Source organism: Gasterosteus aculeatus, chromosome 16, assembly GCF_964276395.1.
Source record: "Gasterosteus aculeatus chromosome 16, fGasAcu3.hap1.1, whole genome shotgun sequence".
Classification (NCBI taxonomy): Eukaryota; Metazoa; Chordata; class Actinopteri; order Perciformes; family Gasterosteidae; genus Gasterosteus; species Gasterosteus aculeatus.
This window is the reverse complement of record NC_135704.1, coordinates 20,007,515-20,034,895: the sequence shown is the minus strand read 5'-3', so window position 1 is coordinate 20,034,895 and position 27,381 is coordinate 20,007,515. Positions and strand designations below refer to the sequence as shown.

General features: G+C 46.0%; 1 protein-coding gene across 1 annotated transcript; it reads left to right on the top strand.

The window, feature by feature from the left end:
* The first annotated feature begins 7,024 nt into the window (after positions 1–7,024).
* On the top strand, positions 7,025–27,156 carry mylkb (myosin light chain kinase b). Its single transcript, XM_040201062.2, has 19 exons — positions 7,025–7,826; positions 10,216–10,332; positions 10,672–10,731; positions 12,842–12,889; positions 15,781–15,908; positions 16,292–16,445; positions 16,670–16,860; positions 16,933–17,044; positions 17,352–17,384; positions 17,666–17,756; positions 17,838–18,041; positions 19,741–19,958; positions 20,198–20,321; positions 20,442–20,594; positions 20,762–20,885; positions 21,137–21,227; positions 21,298–21,426; positions 24,139–24,251; positions 24,411–27,156. Exons 1-19 carry the CDS (start codon positions 7,391–7,393, stop codon positions 24,549–24,551), a joined length of 2,667 nt encoding a protein of 888 aa, XP_040056996.1. The 5' UTR covers positions 7,025–7,390; the 3' UTR covers positions 24,552–27,156.
* Positions 27,157–27,381: the final 225 nt, after the last annotated feature.

Genomic DNA, 27,381 nt, shown 5'->3' with positions numbered 1-27,381 from the left:
CGGACCAATTGAATTGAAATTAAATTAGCAAATGTGTAAATAAAGATATGACTGAATTCAATTATCTGTCTAATTTAACCTCAGCCAGATTATAAGGACATGAAGTGCAGCGAGGATGTAAACGTTAATAACCACCATATTGTCTTCAATCACAGTTTAAATTATTCTGATTAATGAATCTGAGCAATGAATGAATGAAGCGCCGCCTAGAAATATGTTGAGGGACAAGAAGATGTTAAACAACAAGATTAAATCAACAGAATTGAATATCTATTTGTTGACTTAGTTAATGCTTTTTAGTTATGACGTCATGGGCTGCTACTCCTGTGCAGTTCATGTTTTACGTCTTTGGTGAAGTTGGTTTCATTCAGTTGGTCCTCTGTTTAACGTGAGGAGGCTGTGAAGCTGTGACGTCACCAGCAGGAGGCAGCAGAGAGTCGAGAGGGAGGGAGAGAGGGAGGGGGGGAGAGAGAGACAGAAAGGAATGGGGGGAGGAGAGAAGAAGGGAGGGGGAGAGGAGAGAGAGAGAGAGGGGGGGGGGGCGAGGAGAGAGAGAGAGAGAGAGGGGGGGGGGGGGGGGGGGGGCGAGGAGAGAGAGGGGGGGGCTCTCTGGTGTTGTGCGACTGTTAAACAAATATGAGCGCTGGAATCCATATAAAGACAAAACATGCTGCTGCAGCGGACAGACAGACACACTGAAGCCGACCCATTAAGGGCATGAGGGAATCCACCCTGTGTGTGTGTGTGTGTGTGTGTGTGTGTGTGTGTGTGTGTGTGCGTGCACACGTTGTGGGGACTCCTCTCCTCCAACGACAACCAAATGTTTCACATTTTACGAGGAGACAAAACAAGTAGTACACTTGTACTACACAACACAAGTACTACACCTCTACCACACAATGCAACCTACACAAGTACTATACAAAACGAGTACTACACTTATACTAGACTAGACATATAAAACGAGTACTACACTTATACTACACAACACAAGTACTAGACATATACTAAACTACCCACATACTACGCTTTTACTACATACTTATACTACACAACACAAGTACTAGACATATACTAAACTACCCACATACTACGCTTTTACTACATACTTATGCTACACAACACAAGTACTAGACATATACTAAACTACCCACATACTACGCTTTTACTACATACTTATGCTACACAACACAAGTACTAGACATATACTAAACTACCCACATACTACGCTTTTACTACATACTTATGCTACACAACACAAGTACTTTTGTTTGCCTCATAATCTTTCAAAATCAAGGGCAGCAAGTTGGTTGTGTGCAGGAGGTTTTCTCAGCGTTCCTCAGGGTTCTGTCCTGGGCCCCCTTACTATTTAGTTTCTAGGTAAATAATCTGAGTTGAGCTCATCATAAAGTAGTTCGAAAAAGATCAACAGTAAATAATTAATATAACGGTTTGAAACTACAGGTCCCATCATGCACTGGGGGATGAAAAGTGTGGCGTTACCATGTAGTCAGTCGTGAGTCTGATTGTGATCGATCTCAATGAACCCGTGAAGGATCACCAGGATCATCACATCACATTATCATTGAACATCACCATTATTTTTGTGGATATTATTATTATCGCTATTATTATTTTTCTTATCCATATTATTAGTATTATGAGCATTATTAGCACTATTATTATCATCAACTTTAGATAGATAGAAAGATATAAACTGTATTAATCCCCAAGGGGGAATAGCAGCAGTAAGTAAAATGAGAAATTAAAAATATACATAATATATACAGAGTGCAGAAGAATAACATAAAATAAAATACCAGAGCAGAACATATTAAGTTAAGTGAAAGGAGTATGTACAGTGGAATATGTATTACATTAAATTAAATTAGAAAATTAAGTTAATGTTGATGTTGGCCTTCCAGTTCAGTCTGTTGTCAATGGAGACATCCAGGTACTTGTACTCCACCACTGTGTCCACTTCCTCACCCAGAACTCTCAATGGTTGTGGAGACGTCGTCCTACTCCTGAAGTCCACCACCATCTCTCTGGTCTTGGCCGTTCAAAGTTAGGTGATTTCTACCGGCCCACTCCACAAAGTCCTCCACTACGGCCCTGTGCTCCTCCCGTCCGTCCCTGATACACCCGACCACTGCAGAGTCCTCAGAGAACTTCTAGTTGTACTGGAAGTCAGTGGTGTACAAGGTGAGCAGGAAGGGAGACAGGACAGTTCCCTGTGGGGCTCCAATATCACTGACCACCACATCAGACAGTCGGTCTGACTGTGAGGTAGTCAGTGATCCAGGAGATGGTGGACGTGTTAACCCCACCCGCAGCTTCTCACTCAGCAGCAGTGGTTGGGTGGTGAATGCGAGTCAAAGAAAGTGATTCTCACAGAGCCACCGGTCGCATCCCGATGCGACTGGGCTCGCTGCAGCAGGTAGGTGATGGCGTCGTCCTCCCCCACACGAGGCTGGTAAGCAAACGGCAGAGGGTCAAGTGATGATTTCACTGATTTCAAAGGTGGGCCAAGACCAGCCTCTCCAGTACCTTCGTCACATGGGATGTGAGGGCGACTGGTCGATGGAGTTGACTTCTTTGGTAGACGGACCAGGCACGACGTCTTCCACAGCACCGGGACGTCCTCCAGCTTCAGGCTCAGGTTGAAGAGACGTTGCAGGACTTTAGACAGCTGGGTGGCGCAGGTCTTCAGTACTTTGGGGCTGATGGCATCGGGTCCTTCAGCTTTGCCTTGATGGAGTCTCTCCAGCAGTTGTTCCAGCAGTGCTTGTGCTGCTCATCAGGGAGGACAGGGGAGGAGGTGTTTGGGAGGTGTGATGTGTGGGGGAGACAGCCAGACTTTGAACTAAACCTATTGAAGAAGCAGTTTAGCTCCTTGTCCATTCCAAGGGAGCCCCCCCGGTGGTCTTACTCCAACCTTGAAGCCAGTTATTTGCCTCATCCCAGTCCACACCTCCCTTACGTTGTTCTGCTGGAGTTTGGTCTCCAGCTTCCTCCTGTAAGAGACCTTGCACTCTCCGAGCTTCACCCTCAGGTCTCACTGGACACTCCTGAGCTCCTCGCTGTCTCTTGACCTGAAAGCTGCCTTCTTCTTGTTAAGAAGAGCTTTCAAGTCACTGGTATCCACGGCTTGTTATCAGGAAAGCAGCGTACTGGCTGGGATGGTGGTTTGAATTTGATATATTCAGAGATGTCGTCCGTCATCCTCCCCATGTGGTCCACATAGCCCATCCCAGTCCGTCCCAAAACGTTATTATTATTACTACCATTATTTACCACTACCATGATTGTTCATATCAATATTATTATGACAATTATGGCAATTCATATTATTATTATTGTTATTATCAATTTAATTATTGACATCATAGTTGTTATTACCCTTTTTTCATTTTCATTGGAATTCTTAATCATATATTGTTATTAATATCATTATTCTTTTTATAAATATACGTTTTTCTACATGTTGTACTTTGCGTAGGTCATATAATGGACATGACCTGGACATTCTTTGTTCAGTGATGTTTTCTGATTGGCTACATTTTGATTGCCTGTCATTGGTTCCCTGATTCCGATGGTCTGAACGAAGCATCAATGGAACACTTCAGTGGAACCCTGAGGCCTAGATAGGAGTGTGTGTCTCTGTGTGTGCGCAGGAGTGTGCATGTAAATGTGTGTGTGTGTGTGTGTGTCAGAGAGAGAGAGAGTTTCCAGTCTGATTCTCACTCGTTCTTCTCCTTATATGGAGTTTGGATTTCCTTTTCTCTCCGCCAACATCTGTGTGTGTGTGTGTTTGTGTGTTAACATGTGTGTGTGTGCATGTGTGAAGATATTGTGTGTGTGTGTGTGTGTGTGTTCTGTGTACATGTCAGGAATACCAGATACATACTTAATAAAGTCACACAAGAAGAAGGACTCTGTCTCAGTCAGTTCATCAGTGAAGAAATCAGCGTCACTTTGTTGTAAAAAAATAACGAGTTTCTTCTTTGTGCGCTGAAGGCAGACGCAGGTCAAAGGTCGCTAAGGTCAGAGCCTGTGAGAAGCTCCACGCTTCCTTCACTGCCTCGCAGACCTGAAGGTGATGGACAGCAGAGTGACCATGACGGTGAAGCTGACCGGTAGGTCCCGGCGTGTGTGTGTGTGTGTGTGTGTGTGTGTGTTAGCTGTGGTATTTCCTGTCACATCTCCAGGGAGACGTCCGAGATGAGATGAGGACAGATTTACTCTGTGTGAGTGTAGCCTCTTCATTTCCTGTGTGCGTGTGTGTGTGTGTGTGTGTGTGTGTGTGTGTGTGTGTGTGTGCTCATGTTCTGCTTCTTCTTCTACTCATCTGAGAGCAGTTGCTTAGTTTAAAGTTGTGTGTTAGTGCTGTAGAAGTGAACTATATCTGAACGCTTCACATTATGAACCCAGCAGAGTGTGTGTGTGTGTGTGTGTGTGTGTGTGTGTGTGTGTGCGTGTGTGTGTGTGTGTGTGTTACATAACTATTTTCCACGGAGGTTTTTTCTCCTTATAAGCTCTGCTACCTGAAATCAGTTTGTCACCAAACTGCTTCATCACTTTATCAAGGAGCTGCTCTGTCTCACTGATCGATAACCAGTGATCAGCACTCTGCTCCTCCATTGATCCGGTATTGATGAAGGTGCTGTGGGCCCCAGGTTACCCCCCCCCCCATGACGGACAGGAAGTGATGGAGTCGGAGGACTTGCAGCTCCTCAGGAGGAGAACCGCTGCATCCTTCTGATCCAGGAGGTGTTCTTCGAGGACACCGGGACTCACTCATGTCCAGTCTGCAACCAGTACGGAGAGGACCGGAACCAGTCCAGCCTCTACCCATCATGCACTGGGGCACATGATAAAACATGGCACAGAAAGGAGATGTCAAACCCCTGCTGATCAGATCCACCTTCTACACAATCCATCCATCTAAAGGAGGAGTCAAACCCAACGAGGGGCGGAGCGGGGGGGGGGTGAGGGGGGGCAGACCGCCATGAGGAGCTTACGAGGCGTTAAAGTGTGGGGACCCCTGTGTTAGACCTTTTCGATGCTGGCGCCTGCTTGAAGATGACTGTCGACCGGACCACCCACACCCCCTAAAAACAATACGAATACTAGTCCTTCTTCTACCCCTCAGGCATCGTGCTGGAGACCTGATCAGGACATTGTACATACATGTAGTATTCAACATACTGACTGAGTAGAAGTAGTACTGTATATATTTAAATATATACTGTATAGTAGGAGTATTAATGGATGTTGAGTGGACAGAAACATGGTGAAATATTCCTCTATGATCTACAGAAGTGAGGATTAAACTAAAAGAGGAACCACTGGTCTCCCCCCATAATCTACCCATAATCTATCCATACTCTATCCATACTCTACCCATAATCTACCCATACTCTACCCATACTCTACCCATACTCTATCCATACTCTACCCATACTCTACCCATACTCTACCCATACTCTATCCATACTCTATCCATACTCTACCCATAATCTACCCATACTCTACCCATACTCTACCCATACTCTACCCATACTCTATCCATACTCTACCCATACTCTATCCATACTCTACCCATACTCTATCCATACTCTACCCATACTCTACCCATAATCTACTCATAATCTACCCATACTCTACCCATACTCTATCCATACTCTACCCATACTCTATCCATACTCTACCCATACTCTACCCATAATCTATCCATACTCTATCCATACTCTACCCATAATCTACCCATACTCTATCCATACTCTATCCATACTCTACCCATAATCTATCCATACTCTAGCCATACTCTACCCATAATCTACCCATACTCTATCCATACTCTATCCATACTCTACCCATACTCTACCCATACTCTACCCATACTCTACCCATACTCTATCCATACTCTACCCATACTCTATCCATACTCTACCCATACTCTATCCATACTCTACCCATACTCTACCCATACTCTACCCATACTCTACCCATACTCTATCCATAATCCATCCTCCACACCCTGTCTCCATTCTAAAGGCTCACTGGAAGTATTTATTAGGAGTCACACGTGTGAGTATCAGTATTGTATAGTGTGTGATGGGCGACGGTGGTGCGTGGAGTAGAGAAGGTGCACCGGGAGCCCCGGTTGCTCCATGTCCCATGTTGATGTGACCCTGAGCAAGACACCCAACCCCTACCTGCTCCCCGGGACAAATGTAAAACCAATGTAACGTAATGCAAAAAGCAATGTGAGACGCTTTGGATAAAAGGTCGTCTAATGACATGTAATGTAATGATGCAGTACGACACAGAGTATAAAGTGAAGTATAAGCTGCCGTTTTTCTGTCTGTCCGGAACAATGTGGGGCACTGGAGGGACAGACAGGACGAGAGGACGGGGAGAAGACGAGGTCAGGTGAGACCTATTTTGTTATAAGCACTTAGCATCATGTCTCTACAGATATTCATGCTCCTCAGAGGACGAGCCCTGATGTTTGAGATCAATGAGACTGTGATTGAGACTGATGTCTCTCTGTCTCCCTGACTCTGTCTCCCAGTCAGGCTGTCTCTCTGTCTCCATGACTCTGTCTCTCTGTCTCCCTGGCTGTCTGTCTCTCTGTCTCCACAGATTCCCATAAAGCTCCTCTAATCCGTTCATATCATCCAAACCAATCACAGTCAGTATTTCCTCTCCCAGCTGGTTGCACTGTTTACCCTCCGATGTGTGTGTGTGTGTGTGTGTGTGTCAGTATGCGTGTGCGTGGATTGTGTGTGTGTGTGGGGGGGGTTCAGGCCGTTCTGGGTCTATGCCCATTAAAGGGCAGTCCAGTTACTTGTGATGTAACATGGACATTTAGAGTCGAGGTCCACTTCCTCCAGGCCCCCCTCCCCCCTCAACCCCCCTCAACCCCCCTCTCGCCTCCTCCTCCCCCCACACACACACAGCTGAAGGGGGCGGGGCCTCCAGAGGGGCTTTAACCCGGCTCTGTTTATCACCCCCCCTCTCTCCATCTGTCTCTCTGATCGGCGGTCCAGACCTGCAGCAGCAGCTGGAGGAGGAGGAGGAGGAGCAGCTGGTGGCTCGGTGGTCCTGAGAGGAGGTTCTAGAGAAGGAGGCGTGGAGCAGTGGAGCAGCAGCAGCCGCAGTGTCAGTCGGCGTGAGGCCAACCAGAAGCAGAAGGAGAACCTGCACAAGGAGAAGAAGAAGAAGGGCAACCAGGACGCTCCCCGAGGGCTCCTCAAGCAGCGCGGGCAAGTGGAGCTCCGACAGGAGGAGGCGCATTAGCTCAACTTCTGCACGCTTCTGGCCCGGCGAGCTCCCAGAGAGCAGGAGGAGAGGAGCCCAGCGAGGAGCATCCACGCCCCCCATGGACTTTAAGGCCAACCTCAAAGGCCTCAAGGCCAAGTCGGAGGAGGAGCGCAAGGCCAGCTCCCCCCCGCAGGTCGACTTCCGCGGCGTGTTGGGCAAGAAGGTCGCCGGCGGCAACGGGAGCAAAGAGCCAAAAGGCAAGAAGGCCGAGGACTTCCGCTCCGTCCTCACCAACAAGAAGAAGTCGGGGAGCGGCGAGAAGAACGGGGAGAATAACTGCGTGGACGGGGGGATTAAGGAGCAGGCTGGAGAAGGAGGTAGAGGATGTGGAGGAAAGGCCCCGGAGTTCGTGGAGAAGCTGAGCGACGTGACGGTGCTGGACGGACAGAGGCTCCGGCTGCAGTGCCGCCTCGCCGCCTCCGACGCCGATGTCAGCTGGACGCTGGACGGGAAGCTCATCAAGTCGTCCAAGTTCATCGTGCTCTCCAATGAAGGTCGGAGGTCACACACACACACACAAGCTCAGAGGACTCAGACTCTATTTATAGAAGACATAGACAACAGGAAGTGATCAGATCCCTTTATATCACACACACATTAATACAAACCAACACACACACACATTAATACACTTACGTCAGATGTGTTTCTTTTTTTATTTACTTATTAATCATTTGATTCACTTTAGATTTGTTACTTATAAGCAGATTTAAAGAAGCATGTATTCACACCTCTCAGAAGCTGAATCATTATTATTTTAAACATCATTATTAAATGATTGACGTTTGATTAATCAGTTACCTTGTTAATCTCTTCATCGATCTACTTCCTGGTCCGTGGTTGTGATCTCATGAAGGGTCCCTGAAGGCACCGTGTCCATCATGCGTCAGTCTAATCAATAATAATAATACAATAGAGCCTCGAGGTGTAAGGAGGAGAGAATAAAGCCCCACGTTGACCTTTGACCTTGTTTGTTTACACCCCAGGGGCTCAACAATGAATTATAACATCATTGTTTACATATAACTTTATTTATCATTGACTGTGACAGTGACAGGGAGTAAGATGAGAGTGAGACAGTCAAATAGTGAGACACGGAGAGAATGAGACAGCAAAAGAGTGAGACAAGGGGACAGATTTTGACAGGGAGAGACGGAGATAGTGAAACAGCAAAAGAGTGAGACAGCGATAAATGAGAGAATGAGACAGAGATGAAGAGAGAGAGAGAGACAGGCTGAGAGTGAGACACTGACAGGGAGAAAGTGAAACAGCAATAAGGAGAGAGTTGGACAGGGAAAGCGTGAGACAAGAGTGAAACTATGTGAGAGTGAGACAAGGGAAGAGTGAGACAATGACAGGGAGAGAGTGAAACAGCAATAAGGAGAGAGTTGGACAGGGAAAGCGTGAGACAAGAGTGAAACTATGTGAGAGTGAGACAAGGGAAGAGTGAGACAATGACAGGGAGAGAGTGAAACAGCAATAAGGAGAGAGTTGGACAGGGAAAGCGTGAGACAAGAGTGAAACTATGTGAGAGTGAGACAAGGGAAGAGTGAGACAATGACAGGGAGAGAGTGAGACAGGAAGAGTGAGACACAGGGACGACAATTTATTTCATTAGGATTTTATGGACCAAATATGCACAAAATGTACAAAATAGTACGAAGTCGGGGAAAGTTATATGTTTTACCAATAACAATCTGTGTTGAGTGTATTCACCTCCTTTAATGTGAAACCCCTCACAAAGATCTGGTGCCACCAATCACCTTCATAAGCAACATTTACATAATTAGTGAAAATCCCACTGTCTGCTGTTTAATCTCAGGATGAAGACATGTGTTCTGTGGAGGCCTCAGTGTGTGTTAGAAACCATGGTCTCGTGGAGACCAAGGAGCTCACCAAAAAGCTCAGGGATGAAGTATGAAGCAGGGTTAGCTCATGAAAGAATAAGCTTTGAACATCTCACAGAGCACCATAAAGCCCATCATCACAAGATGGAGAGAATACGGCTCAACCACAAACCCACCAAGAGAAGGTTGTCCACCAAAAGTGAGCAGCCAGACGAGGAGGAGATGAATCAGAGGAGCAACCAAGAGGCTCATGGGAACTCTGGAGGAGCTGCAGAGATCCACAGCTGACCAGGACCACTATTAGCATGTTCTCCACTAATCTGTGCTTTATGGAAGAAGAAGAAGACGAAGAAGAAGAAGAAGACGAAGAAGAAGAAGAAGAAGAAGAAGAAGAAGAAGAAGAAAGCTGTTGAAAGTAAACCAAAAGAAGTCTTGTTTGGAGTTTTCCACAAGCCACGTGGAAGACACAGCCAACAGTTGGAAGAAGGTTCCTCTGCTCAGAAGAGGCCAGAACCTTTTGGCCTTGGTGCAAATAGCTGTGTGGAGGAAACCCAACACCACCCATCACCCTGAGGACCATCTCAGTAGGGAAACATGGTGGTGGTAGCATCATGCTGTGGGGATGCGTCTCTTGAAAAGCTACAGGAAACTAGTCACAATGAGGGAAAGATGGATGGAGCAATCCTTGAAGAGAACATGATGGTCTGCAGAAGACTTAAGACGGGGGCGGAGCTTCGTCTTCCAGCAGGACAAAGACCTTCAACTTACAGCCAGACCTGCAATGGAATGGTTTGGATTAGATTGCAGCAAAAGTATTGACTCATTGTTTGTATCACAATAAAAGCAATTTTGCACCTTCAGAGTACTTCTCATGTTGTGTTGATCAAACAGAAAGAATTCTATTTGCATTCCAGTTTGTAACAGAACAAAATGGGTCAAAATGGGTCCAAGCCAGATGAATACTTCAGCACGGCTCTGTATATGTAAATATTTGTATATATAATAGTAATAGTACTAATAGTATGTTTTGTTGCAGGAGGACTCTGCTCTCTGACTATAGACAAAGCTCTGCCAGAGGATGAAGGACAATATAAATGCAGAGCGGAGAACTCAGGAGGCAAAGAGGAAAGTTCCTGCATGGTTCTCATTGACGGTAAGAACTTTATTCTGAAATTATATGATTATTATTGACCCAAAATTAAAGGACCGGAGCTCATTTCAGCTGATATCAATGGAAGAGACACTCACAACATTCACACAATGTCCCTGTGTCTGTCTCTTTCTATCTCTCTTCATGTCTGTCCCTGTCCCTGTCTGTCTCTTTCTATCCTCCTCTCCATCTCTCTTCATGTCTGTCTCTCTCATTCTCCTTGTCTCTTCCTGTCCGTCTGTCTCTCCCTCTCTCTCTCTCTTCCTGTCTGTCTCACTGTCTCACTACATCTGTCTCTGTCTCTTTCTGGCTGACTCTGCGTATCTGTCTCATGTCCTTCAGATCCATCAGAAAACTCTCCGGCTGACAAGAAATCCAAGAAGACGACTCCGACCTCAGAGAGTGAGTTTCCGAAATATGCAGCAGCTTCTTTCCTTTTGTCCCAATAAGGAGCTGCAGGCTGGGACCACTGGTTCCCACACACACTGAGACACGCACACTGACACACACACTAACACACACACTGAGACACGCACACTGACACACACTGAGACACGCACACTAACACACACACTGAGACACGCACACTGACACACACACTGAGACACGCACACTGACACACACACTAACACACACACTGAGACACGCACACTGACACACACTGAGACACGCACACTAACACACACACTGAGACACGCACACTGACACACACACTGAGACACGCACACTGAGACACGCACACTGACACACACACTAACACACACACTGAGACACGCACACTGACACACACTGAGACACGCACACTAACACACACACTGAGACACGCACACTGACACACACACTGAGACACGCACACTGAGACACGCACACTGACACACACACTAACACACACACTGAGACACGCACACTGACACACACTGAGACACGCACACTAACACACACACTGAGACACGCACACTGACACACACACTGAGACACGCACACTGAGACACACACACTAACACACACACTGAGACACGCACACTGAGACACGCACTAACACACACACTGAGACACGCACACTAACACACACACTGAGACACGCACACTGAGACACGCACTAACACACACACTGAGACACGCACACTAACACACACACTGAGACACGCACACTGAGACACGCACTAACACACACACTGAGACACGCACACTGACACACACTGAGACACGCACACTAACACACACACTGAGACACGCACACTGAGACACACACTGAGACACGCACACTGACACACACTGAGACACGCACACTAACACACACACTGAGACACACACACTGAGACACGCACACTGACACACACACTGAGACACGCACACTGAGACACGCACACTGACACACACACTGAGACACGCACACTGAGACACGCACACTAACACACACACTGACACACACACTGAGACACGCACCCTAACACACACACTGACACACACACTGAGACACGCACACTAACACACACTGAGACACGCACACTGAGACACGCACACTGACACACACACTGAGACACGCACACTGAGACACACACACTGACACACACACTGAGACACGCACCCTAACACACACACTGACACACACACTGAGACACGCACACTAACACACATTGAGACACGCACACTGAGACACGCACACTGACACACACACTGAGACACGCACACTGAGACACGCACACTGACACACACACTGAGACACGCACACTAACACACACACTGAGACACGCACACTGAGACACGCACACTGACACACACACTGAGACACGCACACTAACACACACACTGAGACACGCACACTGACACACACACTGAGACTTCACGTTAGCTATGCTACATCTTAGTAGCTGCCTGCCATTGATTACTAAATGAATAAGCTAGCTGTTTGTTGCTACGCTGGCTAGCAGTTTTCCCATGTGCTCTGTGCTAAGCTAGGCTAACAATGCCCTTGTCCTGTTAGATGCTAACGTTTTGAAGTTGGAAACAGTTCCATCTGCTTTGCAGTAGTGTTCTTATTTGTTCTTTGTCAGATGTTGTGTTCCTTTCTATCCCTTTGTAGTATTTAGTGTCCGTAGTGAGGAGGCTGGTTTAAGGGAGCGAATGGGGCCGAGGGGAGGAGATGGAGGACAGACTTCCTTTTAAGGCCTGGTTCCTCATCTCCTCCTCTCCTCCTCCCTCTTACTCTCGGTTCTCTCCCTCCTTCTAAGAAGCTCCTCGTCTTCACGCTGATTTCCCTCAAACTGTCGTAAAACGTTTGAATCGTCTGAGAAGTTCTGAACCGATTTAACATAGAAGTTAAATATCCTGTATTTGTACTTCTGACTGTTACTGAGTTTCATTTTGTGATTCATTAAGGAATTTGCTGATAATTAAACCAGGCGGGTCACAGTTCATTCTGATCAATAACTAAATCACAGTAACCTAATTAAAATACATTTAAAAAGTATAAGAATGAGCTTAAATCCAGAAATATTATTTTTGTGTTTAGGTGAAGCAAGAATAAAGAAACCGACAGCCAAGACTCCTCCCAAACAAGGTGAGACGTTTACATCTGTATACATACGTATGTATACACACATATACACATACATATGTTCATAAATATGTACATTTGTACATAAATACACACACATATATATACATGAATGTGTACATACACATAAATATATGTACATATACATATTGTTGACATGGGTTTAAAATGATCAAAAACAGGACATTTAATGTCTGCAAACAGGAGTTGACACACATACAAGTCATCTTCGGAGCAGGAATATACAGCTGTAGGGTAAACATGCATAAGGGGGGGTCCGTGCTGGTGGTCCACCTCGGATGTAGACGATCATCTTTGGCACCAGCAGATTATGAACATCGACGCACATCTGGATTATCGGGTGACCCAGAACACGCGTGCCCCGATGTGTCGTACTGAGGTGGAACATTATTGCGGTTCTTTTAACATATACATAAATATAAACATACATACATACATACATACATACATACATACATATATACATACATACATACATACGGGGCTTGACATTAACATTTTTGCTCACCAGCCACTGTTGTTGTTGTTGTTGTTGCTACTAGTGGTTTTTTAAAGTTACTAGCAGAAAATGCCACAATTTTGTTGTTGGGAAATTACGTTTTGTTAAAATAAAGTTGACTACGGTTTACTTGAAGAACTAGATTTACAATCCTTTCAAATGTAAATGACCATTGTAAACAAATCAAGACTACATCAAATGTAAACGTGTAGTCACCAAACCTTCAGCTCCATAATGGTGTAAAGCTCCTTTTGTATGAGAACATATGCAACTGATTAAGACAAAGCATATAAGATGCAATGAGATACTCAAAGTCGCCAGTCTGCATCCTCGCAGTCTTCTGGTCCTCCAAGATCACTTTCTTCTGTAACGTCATTGACTTAGAAAGTGATATTTCTGTTGATAATATGAAGTACAAAGTACATATAAAGCGTCTGAGCCTCAGTAAGACGTCAGTCAGCCTCTAGTAGTGACGAGCTGCTCGTTGTGTGTTTGTTACAAATGTGTGTAGTACATTGATGTTCATAAGAACAGCACATGGACTCAGGGGGGTTGAGGTGAGGGTCTGGCTCAGGGGCCTGAGGGGGGACGGAGATAACGTCATCACTAAGAGCAGTTTGTTAGCACTTAACAACACGACATGTCACATAACTTAAGCCATGTCATAAACTACGATGTTATATTATTATAACATTTCTATCAGTAGATATTGGAGTGAATTCTATTACTTAACGTTACATTCCAAAGGAAACTCTGCAGTCTGGAGCCGGAGGTCCTCCAGTAGCCTGATAGGAGGGCTTAGCACCTGTGAAGGGTGGGCGGGTTATTTGGCTTTTGGTTTGTGTGGGCCGTGGTCGGCGGGAGAAATGGTGACCTATTGTTTCTTCTATTGTTTTATTTGGCCAAGTGTTTCCTGTTAATGTCATGTTGTTTCCACTTGTTTGCATTTTGGGAGAAGCTTGATTCATTGGCATCACCTCTAACTGCGACTATGCCGTTTAAGCTGAGCCACGTCACACTGGGTCTGTTTAGTCGCAATGCTTTGACACGGCCAACGGAACCTTCATTGCTTGTCCCAACTACAAAACAGACCTCCTGAACCTTTTCACTGCCGTACGTCCTGCAATCAGTGCAATACATTCTTTTCTTGTCTGGATCAGAAACCAGCCATTTCTGAATGGACCTCCACTTTTTGATGAACAGTCTTTTCTTCAGTTTCATAACCACTTCTTGTCCTTTGGGTCTGCCCTCCTGGTTTCCCTGAACCTGCTATGCGCAGCGTGCCCGCTTTGCACTGAGCCGGTCGTGGTTTTAAAAGCGTGTTCTCGCTCGTCTATGTTGCTCAGTAACAAGCGCACGGTGGCCGAGGGGAAAACGATAGCGGGACAACTCGTTGTGCGTCGCCTTCTTAAGATGTGGCATGTGAACTTGTTGAAATGCGTGTGTCTCACGGCCAAATGAGGCCTGAGAACCCTGCAATGAGTTTATTACTTTAGATGTGATTGGAGAACACTACGGTAACTCGCTAAGGAAGCGGTCTGTAGTCAGTGCACAAGAACCACCGCCGCACCGATGTGACTGTTCTGAGTGGGTGATGCACTCATGACACATCATTTATCATTCAACTTTCACCCTTCAGCCCACAGGTCGGGAACCCCTGTTGCCTCTACGGCAACACTGAAGGGACAAACTATCTCAAACGCAAAACACTAAACACGAGACAGTCCGTTACACTACATTAAAAAATATAGAGAGAGACATATATGGAATTCCAGTGGAAGGTACTGCTTTACCCGCCACAGGCAGATTCTACCCGCGTTAGGCCGGTGCTACCGTTAAGCCCTGCTTATACATACAAATATATACCTATTTACATAATATACATATATATATATATGTATATCTTAACATAAATATATGTGGTATGTATGTATTTTCTCTTTAGCATGTTGTTGTTATGGGGCGGCACGGTGGCGTGGTGGTCAGCACTGTTGCCTCACAGCGAGAAGGTCCTGGGTTCGATTCTGCCCAGTGGCCTTTCTGTGTGGAGTCTGCATGTTCTCCCCGTGTCTGCGTGGGTTCTCTCCGGGTTCTCCGGCTTCCTCCCACAGTCCAAAGACATGCTCTGGGGATCAGGTTAATTGGGGACTTTAAATTGCCCGTAGATGTGTGAATGTGAGTGTGAATGGTTGTATGTCTCTGTGTAGCCCTGCGATTGGCTGGCGACCAATCCAGGATGTACCCTGTCTATCGCCCGAAGTTGGCTGGGATGGACTCCAGCCCCCCCGCGACCCTGTGTGATAAGCGGTTTGACAATGGATGGATGGATGGATGTTGTTGTTATTGATTACTGATTATCGATCTGGGTCTGCAGCGCTGCCTCCTCAGATCCTGCAGTTCCCCGAGGACATGAAGATCATGGCGGGGGAGAAGGTGGAGATCCTCTGCAAGTTCTCTGGAGCTCCGCCCATAAATTGCACCTGGCTGAAGTTCAGGAAACCAGTGAGACACACACACGTACACTTATACCACACACGTACACACACAAACACACACATGAACAGCCTTTGGTTGTTGACCAGCAGGTGGTCTCATGATGCTGAAGACTGATAATATGTTGTACATTTCTTCACTGAACGAGACTCCATTAAGAACACAGCTGATGTCACTCAGTGATCTGTCAGATGAGACTAAGATTATTATTATGATGTTATTTTGTCTCCACATAGAGTGTTCAGTCAACTGTTAAGATGTCACATGTTTCATATAAGTTGGACATTTTCATATGTGATGAAATATGTGAAACAACAAGGTCTCCAGCTTAACGCATTAATAATTGTCTCTGCCTCGCCCCCGAACCCCCCACCCACACTCTCTCTGATCAGATCCAGGGCTCAGGTGATATCTCCATAGAGAGCAGTGACAGCAGCAGCAGGCTGACCATCAGCAGTGGGCAGCAGGAGCATTGTGGGTGTTACACTATCGAGCTGAGGAACCTCGTGGGCCTCCGTCAGGCCGCCCTCAACCTCACCATCGTCGGTAAGTACTCAAGTCCTTCAGTACCAGTACACCTGGCACACCTGCATGTGTGAAACACACATGCAGGTGTGCCAGGTGTCCTTTATAATAATTATTATGGGATGGATGGTGACATAATGTCTTCCATCCTGATCCTTCTCTAACGCCCAACACAAACGATCGGCCTCTGTGTGTAGCAAGGGGTCAGTGTGCTCCATTGACCTTTAACCTTGTCCCCCCCTAAGACAAACCTGATCCCCCAGCGAGGGTCCCCGCCGCCTCAGATGTGCGGCGGTCCAGTCTTACCTTGTCCTGGTACGGGCCCACCTACGACGGAGGCAGCGCCGTGCAGTCCTACAACCTGGAGATGTGGGACTCAGTGGAGCCGCAGTGGAAGCTCCTGGCCTCCTGCAACAGCACCTCCTACAACGTACAGGTGAGTGTCGCCAGCAGCCTCAGCAGGGGCGCACCTCCCATAGAGGATTAACATCTGTGCCTCCGCCTACAGAACCTTCTCCCAGAGCGGCAGTACAAGTTCCGCGTCCGGGCTGAGAACATCTACGGAGTGGGAGAGCCAAGCGCTGAGTCAATGCCGGTGACTGTCGGCCTGGCGGATGATGGTGAGTCCAGATGACCTCCTTCCTAACGGTTATCAGCTAACGTCAGTGATCAGCTAACGTCAGCGAGCATAGCTAATGTTGGCTAACGGTAGTTACTATCAGTTAGCCAACGCCAGCTAATGTTGGCTAATTTAGCTATCATACCGAACATTAGCTAGTATCATCATGTCAGCATTTATCAGCAACGTTACGTTGCAGATGTCCTGTTTTCTGTGGTGCATTGAGGACTAAACCAGCATTAAGTCTATCAAATTAAATAAGTTAAATGTCAACTGAACTAACGGCTGCTGTTCGGTCCGTCTCACAGATGAGGAGGCCGAGGCAGAGGAGGAGGACGAAGGTACGATGCTCAGATTTCCTTAAAAGCTAACACAACATGACACCAGCCCACCCTCGGGTCGCCACTATCCGGGTCTCTTGGCGTTGTGAAAGAATGGCGGAGGCAGCACCAGATACCCCCGGCCTCCAGCTCTGAAGCGAAAGCGGATGCAAAAGTACCGACGAGAGTGGGCCGCAGCGTACGCCCTCCCCCCCGTCGCCCGTAGCGTCCCTTATTTTTCTGTACTAAAGGTGGCAACCCTAGCCAACCCCTCCGGTGACCTCTGATCTCTGTGTTTTCAGACGTGGACAAGGAGCCAGACTACAGAGATGTGTCCATCAGGACGGACGTGAAGGTGAAGGAGCTGTACGACGTGGAGGAGCGTTTGGGAACGTAAGGCTCTGCCCACTCACCCACAATGCACCTGTTTGTCCAACTGAAGGGAGTGAAACCCCCGCTGTGCCTGTGTGACAGGGGGAAGTTCGGTCAGGTGTTCAAACTGGTGGAGAAGGCCACGAAGAAGGTCTGGGCAGGCAAGTTCATCAAGGCATACTCGGCCAAAGAAAAGGACAACGTCCGGCACGAGATTGGCATCATGAACAGCCTCCATCACCCCAAACTGGTCCAGTGCATCGACGCCTTCGAGGGCAAGTCTGACATCGTCATGGTGCTCGAGATGTACGTTCTTATTGCACTTTACCACATTCACTGACGAGCCCACTTTCAATATCATGAAGAGCCACAGACAGAAGTGAGTTCTTCTGGTGGTTACGTAGCGGCGTCTGGAGAGCTAATTGTGAAGCCAGGAACATGCCAGCAGAAGCTAGTAGCAGATTGTTACGCCTAAGGTAACATTAAACTAAACTGGCATGAAAAAACGTTTTATGCCCAAGGGCACTGGGTCAGGAAGAGCCGGGAATCAAACCTCAGTGTGTTTCCCTAGGTCTACAGCTTTGGGGAGAACTTAAGGTTAAGTTAAAGACCAGTGGAGCTGCTGCATTCTGGATGAGCTGCAGAGGTGGAATGGTGGTAGCAGGAGACCTGCAGGAGACAGTTACAGTAGTCCAGGAGGGAGACGACAAGAGCCTGAATCAGTACCTTCTTCTGAGTGAGAAGAGGACGTGTTCTCCTGATGTTGTAGAGCGAGTATCTACAGGATCGTGTTGTCAGTGATGTTGGAGTCAGGGAGAGTCGGCTGTCGAGTGTGACGCCGAGGTTCCTGCAGTCAAAGTGGGCGTTAACACGGAGTTGACCCTCAGGTCCTGGGTCGGAGAATCTTTTCCCGGAAAGAGAAGTAGTTCCGTCTTGTCAGGGTTGATTTTCAGATGGTGGGCGGATCCACTGAGAGACGTCAGTCAGACAGGCAGAGATCCGAGTGAGGGAAGGAGAGAATTAGTTGGGTGTCATCAGCATAGATGTGGTAGGAGAAGCCATGCGAGTGTTGTCGTCATAGACGCTGTCACGTGTGTTTTGTTGTCCTGTACCCTGTCACAGGTGTGTTTTGTTGTTCTGTACCCTGTCACAGGTGTGTTTTGTTGTCCTGTACCCTGTCACAGGTGTGTTTTGTTGTCCTGTACCCTGTCACAGGTGTGTTTTGTTGTCCTGTACCCTGTCACAGGTGTGTTTTGTTGTCCTGTACGCTGTCACAGGTGTGTTTTGTTGTCCTGTACCCTGTCACAGGTGTGTTTTGTTGTCCTGTACCCTGTCACAGGTGTGTTTTGTTGTCCTGTACGCTGTCACAGGTGTGTTTTGTTGCGCTGTACGCTGTCACAGGTGTGTTTTGTTGTCCTGTACCCTGTCACAGGTGTGTTTTGTTGTCCTGTACCCTGTCACAGGTGTGTTTTGTTGTCCTGTACCCTGTCACAGGTGTGTTTTGTTGTCCTGTACCCTGTCACAGGTGTGTTTTGTTGTCCTGTACGCTGTCACAGGTGTGTTTTGTTGTCCTGTACCCTGTCACAGGTGTGTTTTGTTGTCCTGTACGCTGTCACAGGTGTGTTTTGTTGTCCTGTACGCTGTCACAGGTGTGTTTTGTTGTCCTGTACCCTGTCACAGGTGTGTTTTGTTGTCCTGTACGCTGTCACAGGTGTGTTTTGTTGTCCTGTACGCTGTCACAGGTGTGTTTTGTTGTCCTGTACCCTGTCACAGGTGTGTTTTGTTGTCCTGTACCCTGTCACAGGTGTGTTTTGTTGTCCTGTACGCTGTCACAGGTGTGTTTTGTTGTCCTGTACGCTGTCACAGGTGTGTTTTGTTGTCCTGTACGCTGTCACAGGTGTGTTTTGTTGCGCTGTACGCTGTCACAGGTGTGTTTTGTTGTCCTGTACGCTGTCACAGGTGTGTTTTGCAGTTCTATTCACAGAACAGATGTTCTCTCCCGTAGGATCTCGGGGGGCGAGCTCTTCGAGCGGATCATTGATGAAGACTTTGAGCTGACAGAGAGGGAGGTTATCAGATACATGCTACAAATCATCGATGGAGTCAGCTTCATCCACAAGCAGGGCATCGTCCACCTGGACCTCAAACCCGAGAACATCATGTGTGTTAATAAAACCGGTGGAAAAATCAAACTCATCGACTTCGGACTGGCCAGGAGACTAGGTGATCATTGTTTATTGTTTTGGTGAATAAATACATTGATACCTCAGATATCAGTGATGCTTCTTTACTATTATGTTAACTGTGTGCTAACATTATGCTACATTAAGCTACTATCCTTCCTCAACAAACCAGAGCTCCTTTTCAGGAAGCATGTGATAATATTAACAGTTTAGCCGAAGATGCTAAAATGATCATTATTGATTGATTATTGTTTAATCAAACTATTTTCTCTTCAACAGAAAATGCCGGGACTCTTAAGGTGTTGTTTGGGACTCCAGAGTTTGTGGCTCCAGAAGTAATCAACTACGAGGCCATCAGTTATCCCACCGACATGTGGAGTATAGGAGTCATCTGTTACATACTGTGAGTCTGTAGCTCAGTTAAGCACCATTTTCTTTTATTCTGCCGCCCTTGACTTTAGCTCTGTTTACCTCGGCTTCATTCCGTTTGGTTGAGCTCAGTTCTGTGTCCTTGCCCCCTCAGTCTGAGCGGTCTATCCCCCTTCATGGGCGACAACGACAACGAGACTCTGTCCAACGTCACCTCGGCCTCCTGGGACTTCGAAGACGACGCCTTCGACGAGATCTCGGACAACGGAAAAGATTTCATCACCAACCTGCTGAAGAAAGACATGAAGTAAGCAAACGATTATGGGAGGATTGTTGGCTGGAGCTCCTTGTTCAACCACCAGCAGACTTAGAGTGTAGCGCCACCATCAGGCCAAAGTGGTAATGAGGAGATACCTGGATGGCTACAGACATAATGTGTGTGTGTGTGTGTGTGTGTGTGTGCGCGCACGTCAGGGCCAGGCTCACCTGTGCTCAGTGTTACGAGCACACCTGGCTGAAGCAGGACACCACCACCATGAAGGCCAAGAAGCTCTCCAAGGAGAGGATGAAGAAGTACATCCTGAGGAGGAAATGGCAGGTTAGAATAGAAACATGAAGCACATGTTCCCCAAACGTTCAGCTAGCTACATCTCACGTGTTGGTTTCAGACGAGGTGAAAGCTGTTTTTCATCTTGTGATTATCACCAACATTTAATACAACATCAGTAGAAAAACAACAAAGAATAAAGAGCTACTGTAACAAAGATGGTAACGAGTTAATAGATTATTAAGCTGTCACCCCACTGGAGCTGTACAGGAAGTGACGGGCTTCCTTCTTTCCCCGGGTAGAAAACGGGTCACGCCGTGCGGGCCATTGGCCGCTTGTCGTCCATGGCGATGATGGCAGGGGTCAGCGCCAAGAAGGGGTCGCCCACCGAAGGTCAGCCCGCACCCACAGAACCTCCTCCTGGAACTGGTGTGTTGACGTGTGTGTGTGTGTGTGCGTGCAGAGGACAACCAGTTCCTAGAGTGTCTGGAGCTGGAGCAGAAGACGGAGTGTAAGCCCACCTTCAGCTCCGTGATCAGAGACGTGGAGGTGGTGGAGGGCAGCGCGGCCCGTTTTGACTGCAAGATTGAAGGTACCATCAATACCGATTATTGATGCTGATCATTATACCGGTTCTTAGTGATTCTCTCAGGGGGTCACATGATATATTTGTTTGGTATTAATTAAAAACCACTTTTGATCTGTGGACACAAATCGAGTTTTAAAAACTACAAATAAATTAGGGCTGTCAAAATGAACATGTTAATCTATGCAATCAATGTGGCCGACATTATTGCGATAAAATATTTTGATGTTTACTTCCGGCACACCGAAAGTAAACAAACGACATGAAACCGCCGCGTGCTGCAGTCAGTTAGATAGACAGGACAGACTGTAGGCAGCTTACTGCATTGGAAGCACTTTAGGGCTGCTAGGCTACTTCCATCTCAACACCTACCCTGCAGCGGACCACCACTGTGTCCCTACAAGACCGTTTGGAAAACGTCCTGGCTGAATGTGGGGACATTGTTGGCACTTGAAACGCATCAAATGATGGAGAGTTGAGAGCAAAGTGCACGAGGACAACAGGAAGAGTCGCTGGTTCAACATGTTCCATCTCTAAGGTGATCATATGACCGGACAATGGCCCTGAACCTTAATGCACGACTACACAGACGATGTTTAAAAGTCAAATGCCACTAAAATGAAAATCACTCTGTCGAGGAAAAACACTATACTATACTAAGAACAAAAAGGGATCTAGAACATAAACACTAGGCTGAGAAAAGGAATGACAGAGAAGTCGAGTCTGAACAAGAAACAAGCAAAAACGTGGCAAATGGACGCTAGTATACACTGGTTCCTTGACTTGGGACAAGACGAACTGGCACAGGACAAAGGGAGACGCAGACAATCTATATACACAGTGCTGTAGTGGTAAAATTAGAGGTGGGTAAACTCTGAATTTTGTGATCATACAGACGTCGACGCGATGCGAAGCAACGCAACACAAAGCGTCGCGACTCTGTAAGGCTGTCCTGGCTATATTGCATTATGTTATCAGTAAAAGTCATATACAATCAATGACAATGAATACATGTGTTAGTAGTTTGTAGTTTATTAAATCTAAGAAAACAGTGAAGAAAAGTATGTCAACACAACACAACAAGACAATTGCAGATTAAGAACTATCTACATACGGAGTCTCCTTTTCACAGTAGTGCCCAGAGGGCCTCCTTGTCCTCCACGTCAGGTCCTGCCTTGCACAGAGGAGCCATGAACCCCAGAACACGTTCATGGCTCCTCTGTGCTTCTCTCTCTATTGGACCTGGTGTTTCTCCTCTCCCTGTGCTCTCTGCATGATTGCCTGTCCTCTCACTGCCTGAACAAATATGTTGAATTTAAGAGTTAAGCAGTTAAGCAGCCTGTCAATTACACTGACAACATAAGTTAAAGGAACACTCATGTGCTACCTATGTCATCATAAATAGCCTATACAGCAGGTTTTTTTCACATTGAGAACTGACTTGTTTTCTAATCTACGCGTCACCAGGCGTTTTTCTTGTCCTTTTACCGTGCACGACCAGCGAACACAGAGCGCGCGACTACTACCCCTCCGTCGGTCGTTCCGCCCGCAACGACGACTACCCCCCCGTCGGACCTTCTTGACCGGTCCGCAAAATATTGTCTGACATGAAACCGGTCCGTGAGGTAAGAAAGGTTGGGGACCACTGGGCTGATCCACAACGTGTGTTTACACACCTCCTGGATCCTGATTGGTCGCTGCTGCAGCCGCAAGGCACTGATTGGATGCTCACAGACCGTAATACAGCGCAGATGAACATGATTCACTGCGTTTATATGTTCAACAATTGGAAACGTAGTCTTAGCTGTTTTAAAATTACACCAAGTTTATTTCGGATTATTCCAACGGAAGAATACAAGGCGCAGGGAACGTTGAGGTGCGTAAACGCCACTTAGAGGTGCGTAAACGCTATTTATAGGTGCGTAAACAGCGTTTACGTGCGTTTACCCTCCACTACAGCCCTGCATACACACAGGTGGAAACAATCAGGGGCAGGACGGACAATCAGACCGACACACAAGGGGAAGAATTGAATTGCACCTGGTGGAACATGTTGATCTAGCGACTCTTCCTGCTGTCCTTGTGCACTTTGCTCTCAACCCTCCCATCATTTAACGGCTGTTTTTGAAGTGTCCCCACATTTAGCAGGACGTTTTCAAACCGTGGTCTTTTAGGGACATAGGGGTGGTCCTCTGTAGAATGTGTGCTGTGCAGGGTAACGTTAGATGTTAAGATGGAAATAGCATAGCAGCTAGCTTAGCCTAGCAGCAAGCTTAGCATAGCAATGCTTTAAGTAGTTGTCGCTCACCTCCCTTCTGTTTGACACATGGAGTAATTCCTCAGTGATCTGCTGTGTGTCGCACCTCTGTTTGTTTTACTTCCAATGCAAAAAGCTCTTTTCATCTTCATGTAACTGACTGCAGTTAGCGGCCGTTTCATTTCCGCGGTCAACTTCCGGTTTACTTCCGGGAACAAACAAACATGAACTATATTCAAATATTTTGTTGCATTGATCTAGGCCACATTAATTGCACAGATTAATGCATTGATGTTTACAGCCCTACTTTTAAGGTTTAGTCTTTTAATTAATGAATGAATGATGTGTTATTAATAAATGTATTTTATCTATTGACAACCTTAAAATAAATATCTCAGTAACTAAATAAAGTGAATGAATAGCCACCAAAGAACGGTGATAATACGGTAACGTTTCTCAAGGTTTCCCCGATCCAGAGGTGGTCTGGTACAAAGATGAGCAGCCGATCAAAGAGACGCGACATTTTCAGATCGACTACGACGAGGATGGAAACTGCAGTCTGGTCATTTCAGAGGTCAGAGGTCAACTCCCTTATGCCTCCCTTCCTCCTTACTTCCTCTTCACCTTGTCCTGACCTTCTCCTACTTCCTCTTTATCACGTCCTAACTTCCTCCTCACCCTCTCTCCACTTCCTCTTTGCCTCGTCCTCACTTGGTCCTCACTTCCTCTGCAGGTGTCGGGCGACGACGATGCCAAGTACACGGTGAAGGCTGTCAACAGTCTCGGGGAGGCGACCTGCACCGCCGAGCTGCTGGTGGAGGTGATGGCCGGAGAGGAAGAGGAAGAAGAGGAGGAGGAGGAGGAGGAGGAATAGGGCATGTGTTGGTCTGGACTCCCACAGGAAACAGGAGGAGAAGATGGGTGTGGTTTCGTCATGACCAGTAATGTGTCACCGCTGTATGCTATGCTGGAGAACAGAAGCCCTGTCCCCCTCTGGTTAGCCTCCATCCATTGGTGGATTTCCTCTGACAGTTAATTGCATTGCATTTTTGGTCTTACATCACATTCAAATATAAACTTATATTAATAAAAAGTTCATGATTCACATCTTGTACAAACACACAGATCCACTAATCAACAGGTGGCGCTTGTGAGTTCAGAGACACAGTTGTTTTTCCATTAATATGTCACAAAAAGATGTGAATTATGACCGTTTCCATCATCGTCTGGATATATTAAACTTGTCTAAATCTTTGTGATCTGCCAGTAAAGATAACAGAGATAACAGTCATTATCCGTAGTGACCACCAGGGTCTGTGAGAAAACAACTCTTCTTCTCTTTTAATTTATTCCCTCAAAAAAACTTTGTAAACATGAGATTGTGGTCTCAATCTCTAGTTTCAAGTTTTCTTCAATACAGATGATGACAGTTAGACTCTAGAACCTCGAGGCTTTAGAAGGTCCAGAAAGCAAAGGGTGACTACGGTCACTTCAGTCATGTGGCCTTAGAGTTTGTTACTTATTCATAACCGTTTCCTAAATCTATCAATGGAACTGTGTGTTTGAGCAAATGAGCATGAAGAAATGTTTATAGAAACACAACGACTGGTCCTAAATATTCCTAAAAAAATACAACTACAGCTTGGAGGGTTAAAAAGCCGAGATGTCGTTGTTCAACACCAAAACATCCCAGTGCCAACTCAGAAACACATTGATGAGGAGGTGCTACTCCTGTTGTGTGCAGCTCCCAGGGCTTCTCCCCCAAAGACTCATGGGAGCTGTAGTTGTTTGGGCGTGGGCCTTTGTAGAACCAAACCCTGCCGAGTTGGAGCATGGGAACCGTCTTCCTGTGGGAGGCCGGGTGAGGAGGTGGTCAACAGTGACCCTAAGCATGGCGTTAGCGGGGTTTTAGATGGAGTGGTAAAGACTCAAAAGCAACTGAAAACAACTGCATAATAAACCTCACTAGAACTCATTTCTTATTGACAGCTAACTAGCATCTGTTAGCTAGTTCCACTCCAATAATGTTTTAGCTTGGTAACGCGCAAGCATTAGTTTATAAGAACATAGTTTGGGTCACCGTTAGCTAACAAAAAATAGCTAACGTCAGGAGTTATTTGAGTCTGTTCTGAACCACCAGAATACAGTGTGTGCATAATGTGAGCAGAAACTAGATTTGTAGCTAACATTGGCTCAGTGATCTTAGCATATTAGCTGACAGTGGCTCATGTTAGCTAACGGAGGCGTACTGATGCTAGCATTCAACATAACAACATAGCACAGTAATGAGTTTTACAATGCCGGGCAGGATTTCTTGGTGATGAAATCTTCTAGTGGCTCTGAACTGCTCATGACCCATAAAATAAGTGCCTTAACGAACCGGACTCTGTGACTGTGAGACTCAGGGAGAGAAAACAATGACATCACAAAACCACATTTTTGTTTGTAATCAGGTAATGTTGAACGTGGCGCTTTGCTTCTTCCTTTTGATCATTTTTATTCCCTTCTTCGTATTTTAAACTTTTTGGTGGATGTAATCACGCTATTGGCCTTAAAGCCAAATGGAACAACTTTTTATCAAATCACTTCTGAGACCTTTTGGGACTATAAAAGTATGTTTCCTTCCTGGTGGTTTGACAACACGTTAGTTAGCGTGTTTTCACAGAACGCTAGTTCAAAATATTGCTGTAATACTCTTTGGTACAACTCTTAACTCGTAAACTCACTTCAAGGAAAGAAAACTTAAAAAACTTAATAAATATGTATTTTCTACTTAGATTTCTTGTTTTTGCTTATTAACTATTTCAAAAAAATATTTGAAATCTCAACTTTACAAGATATAAGATACAAATCGTATTTATGATTAAGAAATATATTTCTAATATGCAGAGTCATTTTCATACAGATTTTCCCTTCCTAAAAATAACATATTGTCTATATGATTTTGGTAAATAACTTTGCTAGAAAGTGAATTCATTTAAATAAGTTAAGGTGAAATGGAACACGCTCCCAGTGACCTCTGATCCTTTGGGGAAGCAATCAGGCAAACTATTTCCTTTTTCACATTCAAGCTCTGTGTTGGTGGTTTAAAACACATATATATATATATATATATATGTATATGTATATGTGTATGTTTTTAAAAAAAGTTTTCAACCAAAGAAACGTAATAGTTCACATGTGTGTGTTGTGTGTGTGCGCGTGTGTGTGCGAGATTGTGTTTGCGATCATCTAACCTTTGAACTGTTTTTGTTGTGTTTGCAGAAGGTTTTATTTTCTAGACTTATTTAATGCACATATGTATTATTGTGATATTATCATTCTCTCTCCAGCACTTAGTTTGTCACTGTGGTAACGGCGTGGACCAGTTTGTTCTGTATTAGATTTACGTACGTGATACTTGTATAAACATATATATCGGTTTGATGAGCTGCAGATGACATGTACGAGAACACAGAAATAAATCTATCACAAAACAAGCTGTTGTGTCATTTGATTACTACTAAACTAGCACATCTGGATGTGGATTACAGATGTGATCTGTAAAAACCCTGGGGTTGACGGTGGCACGTGGAGTAGAGAGAATGTGCCCAACTGCTGGGAACTGCAAGGTTGGCAGTTCAATCCCTGGCTTCTGCATGTCCCATGTCAAAGTGTCCCTGAGCAAGACACCTAACCCCTAATTGCTCCCCAGGCCATAATGT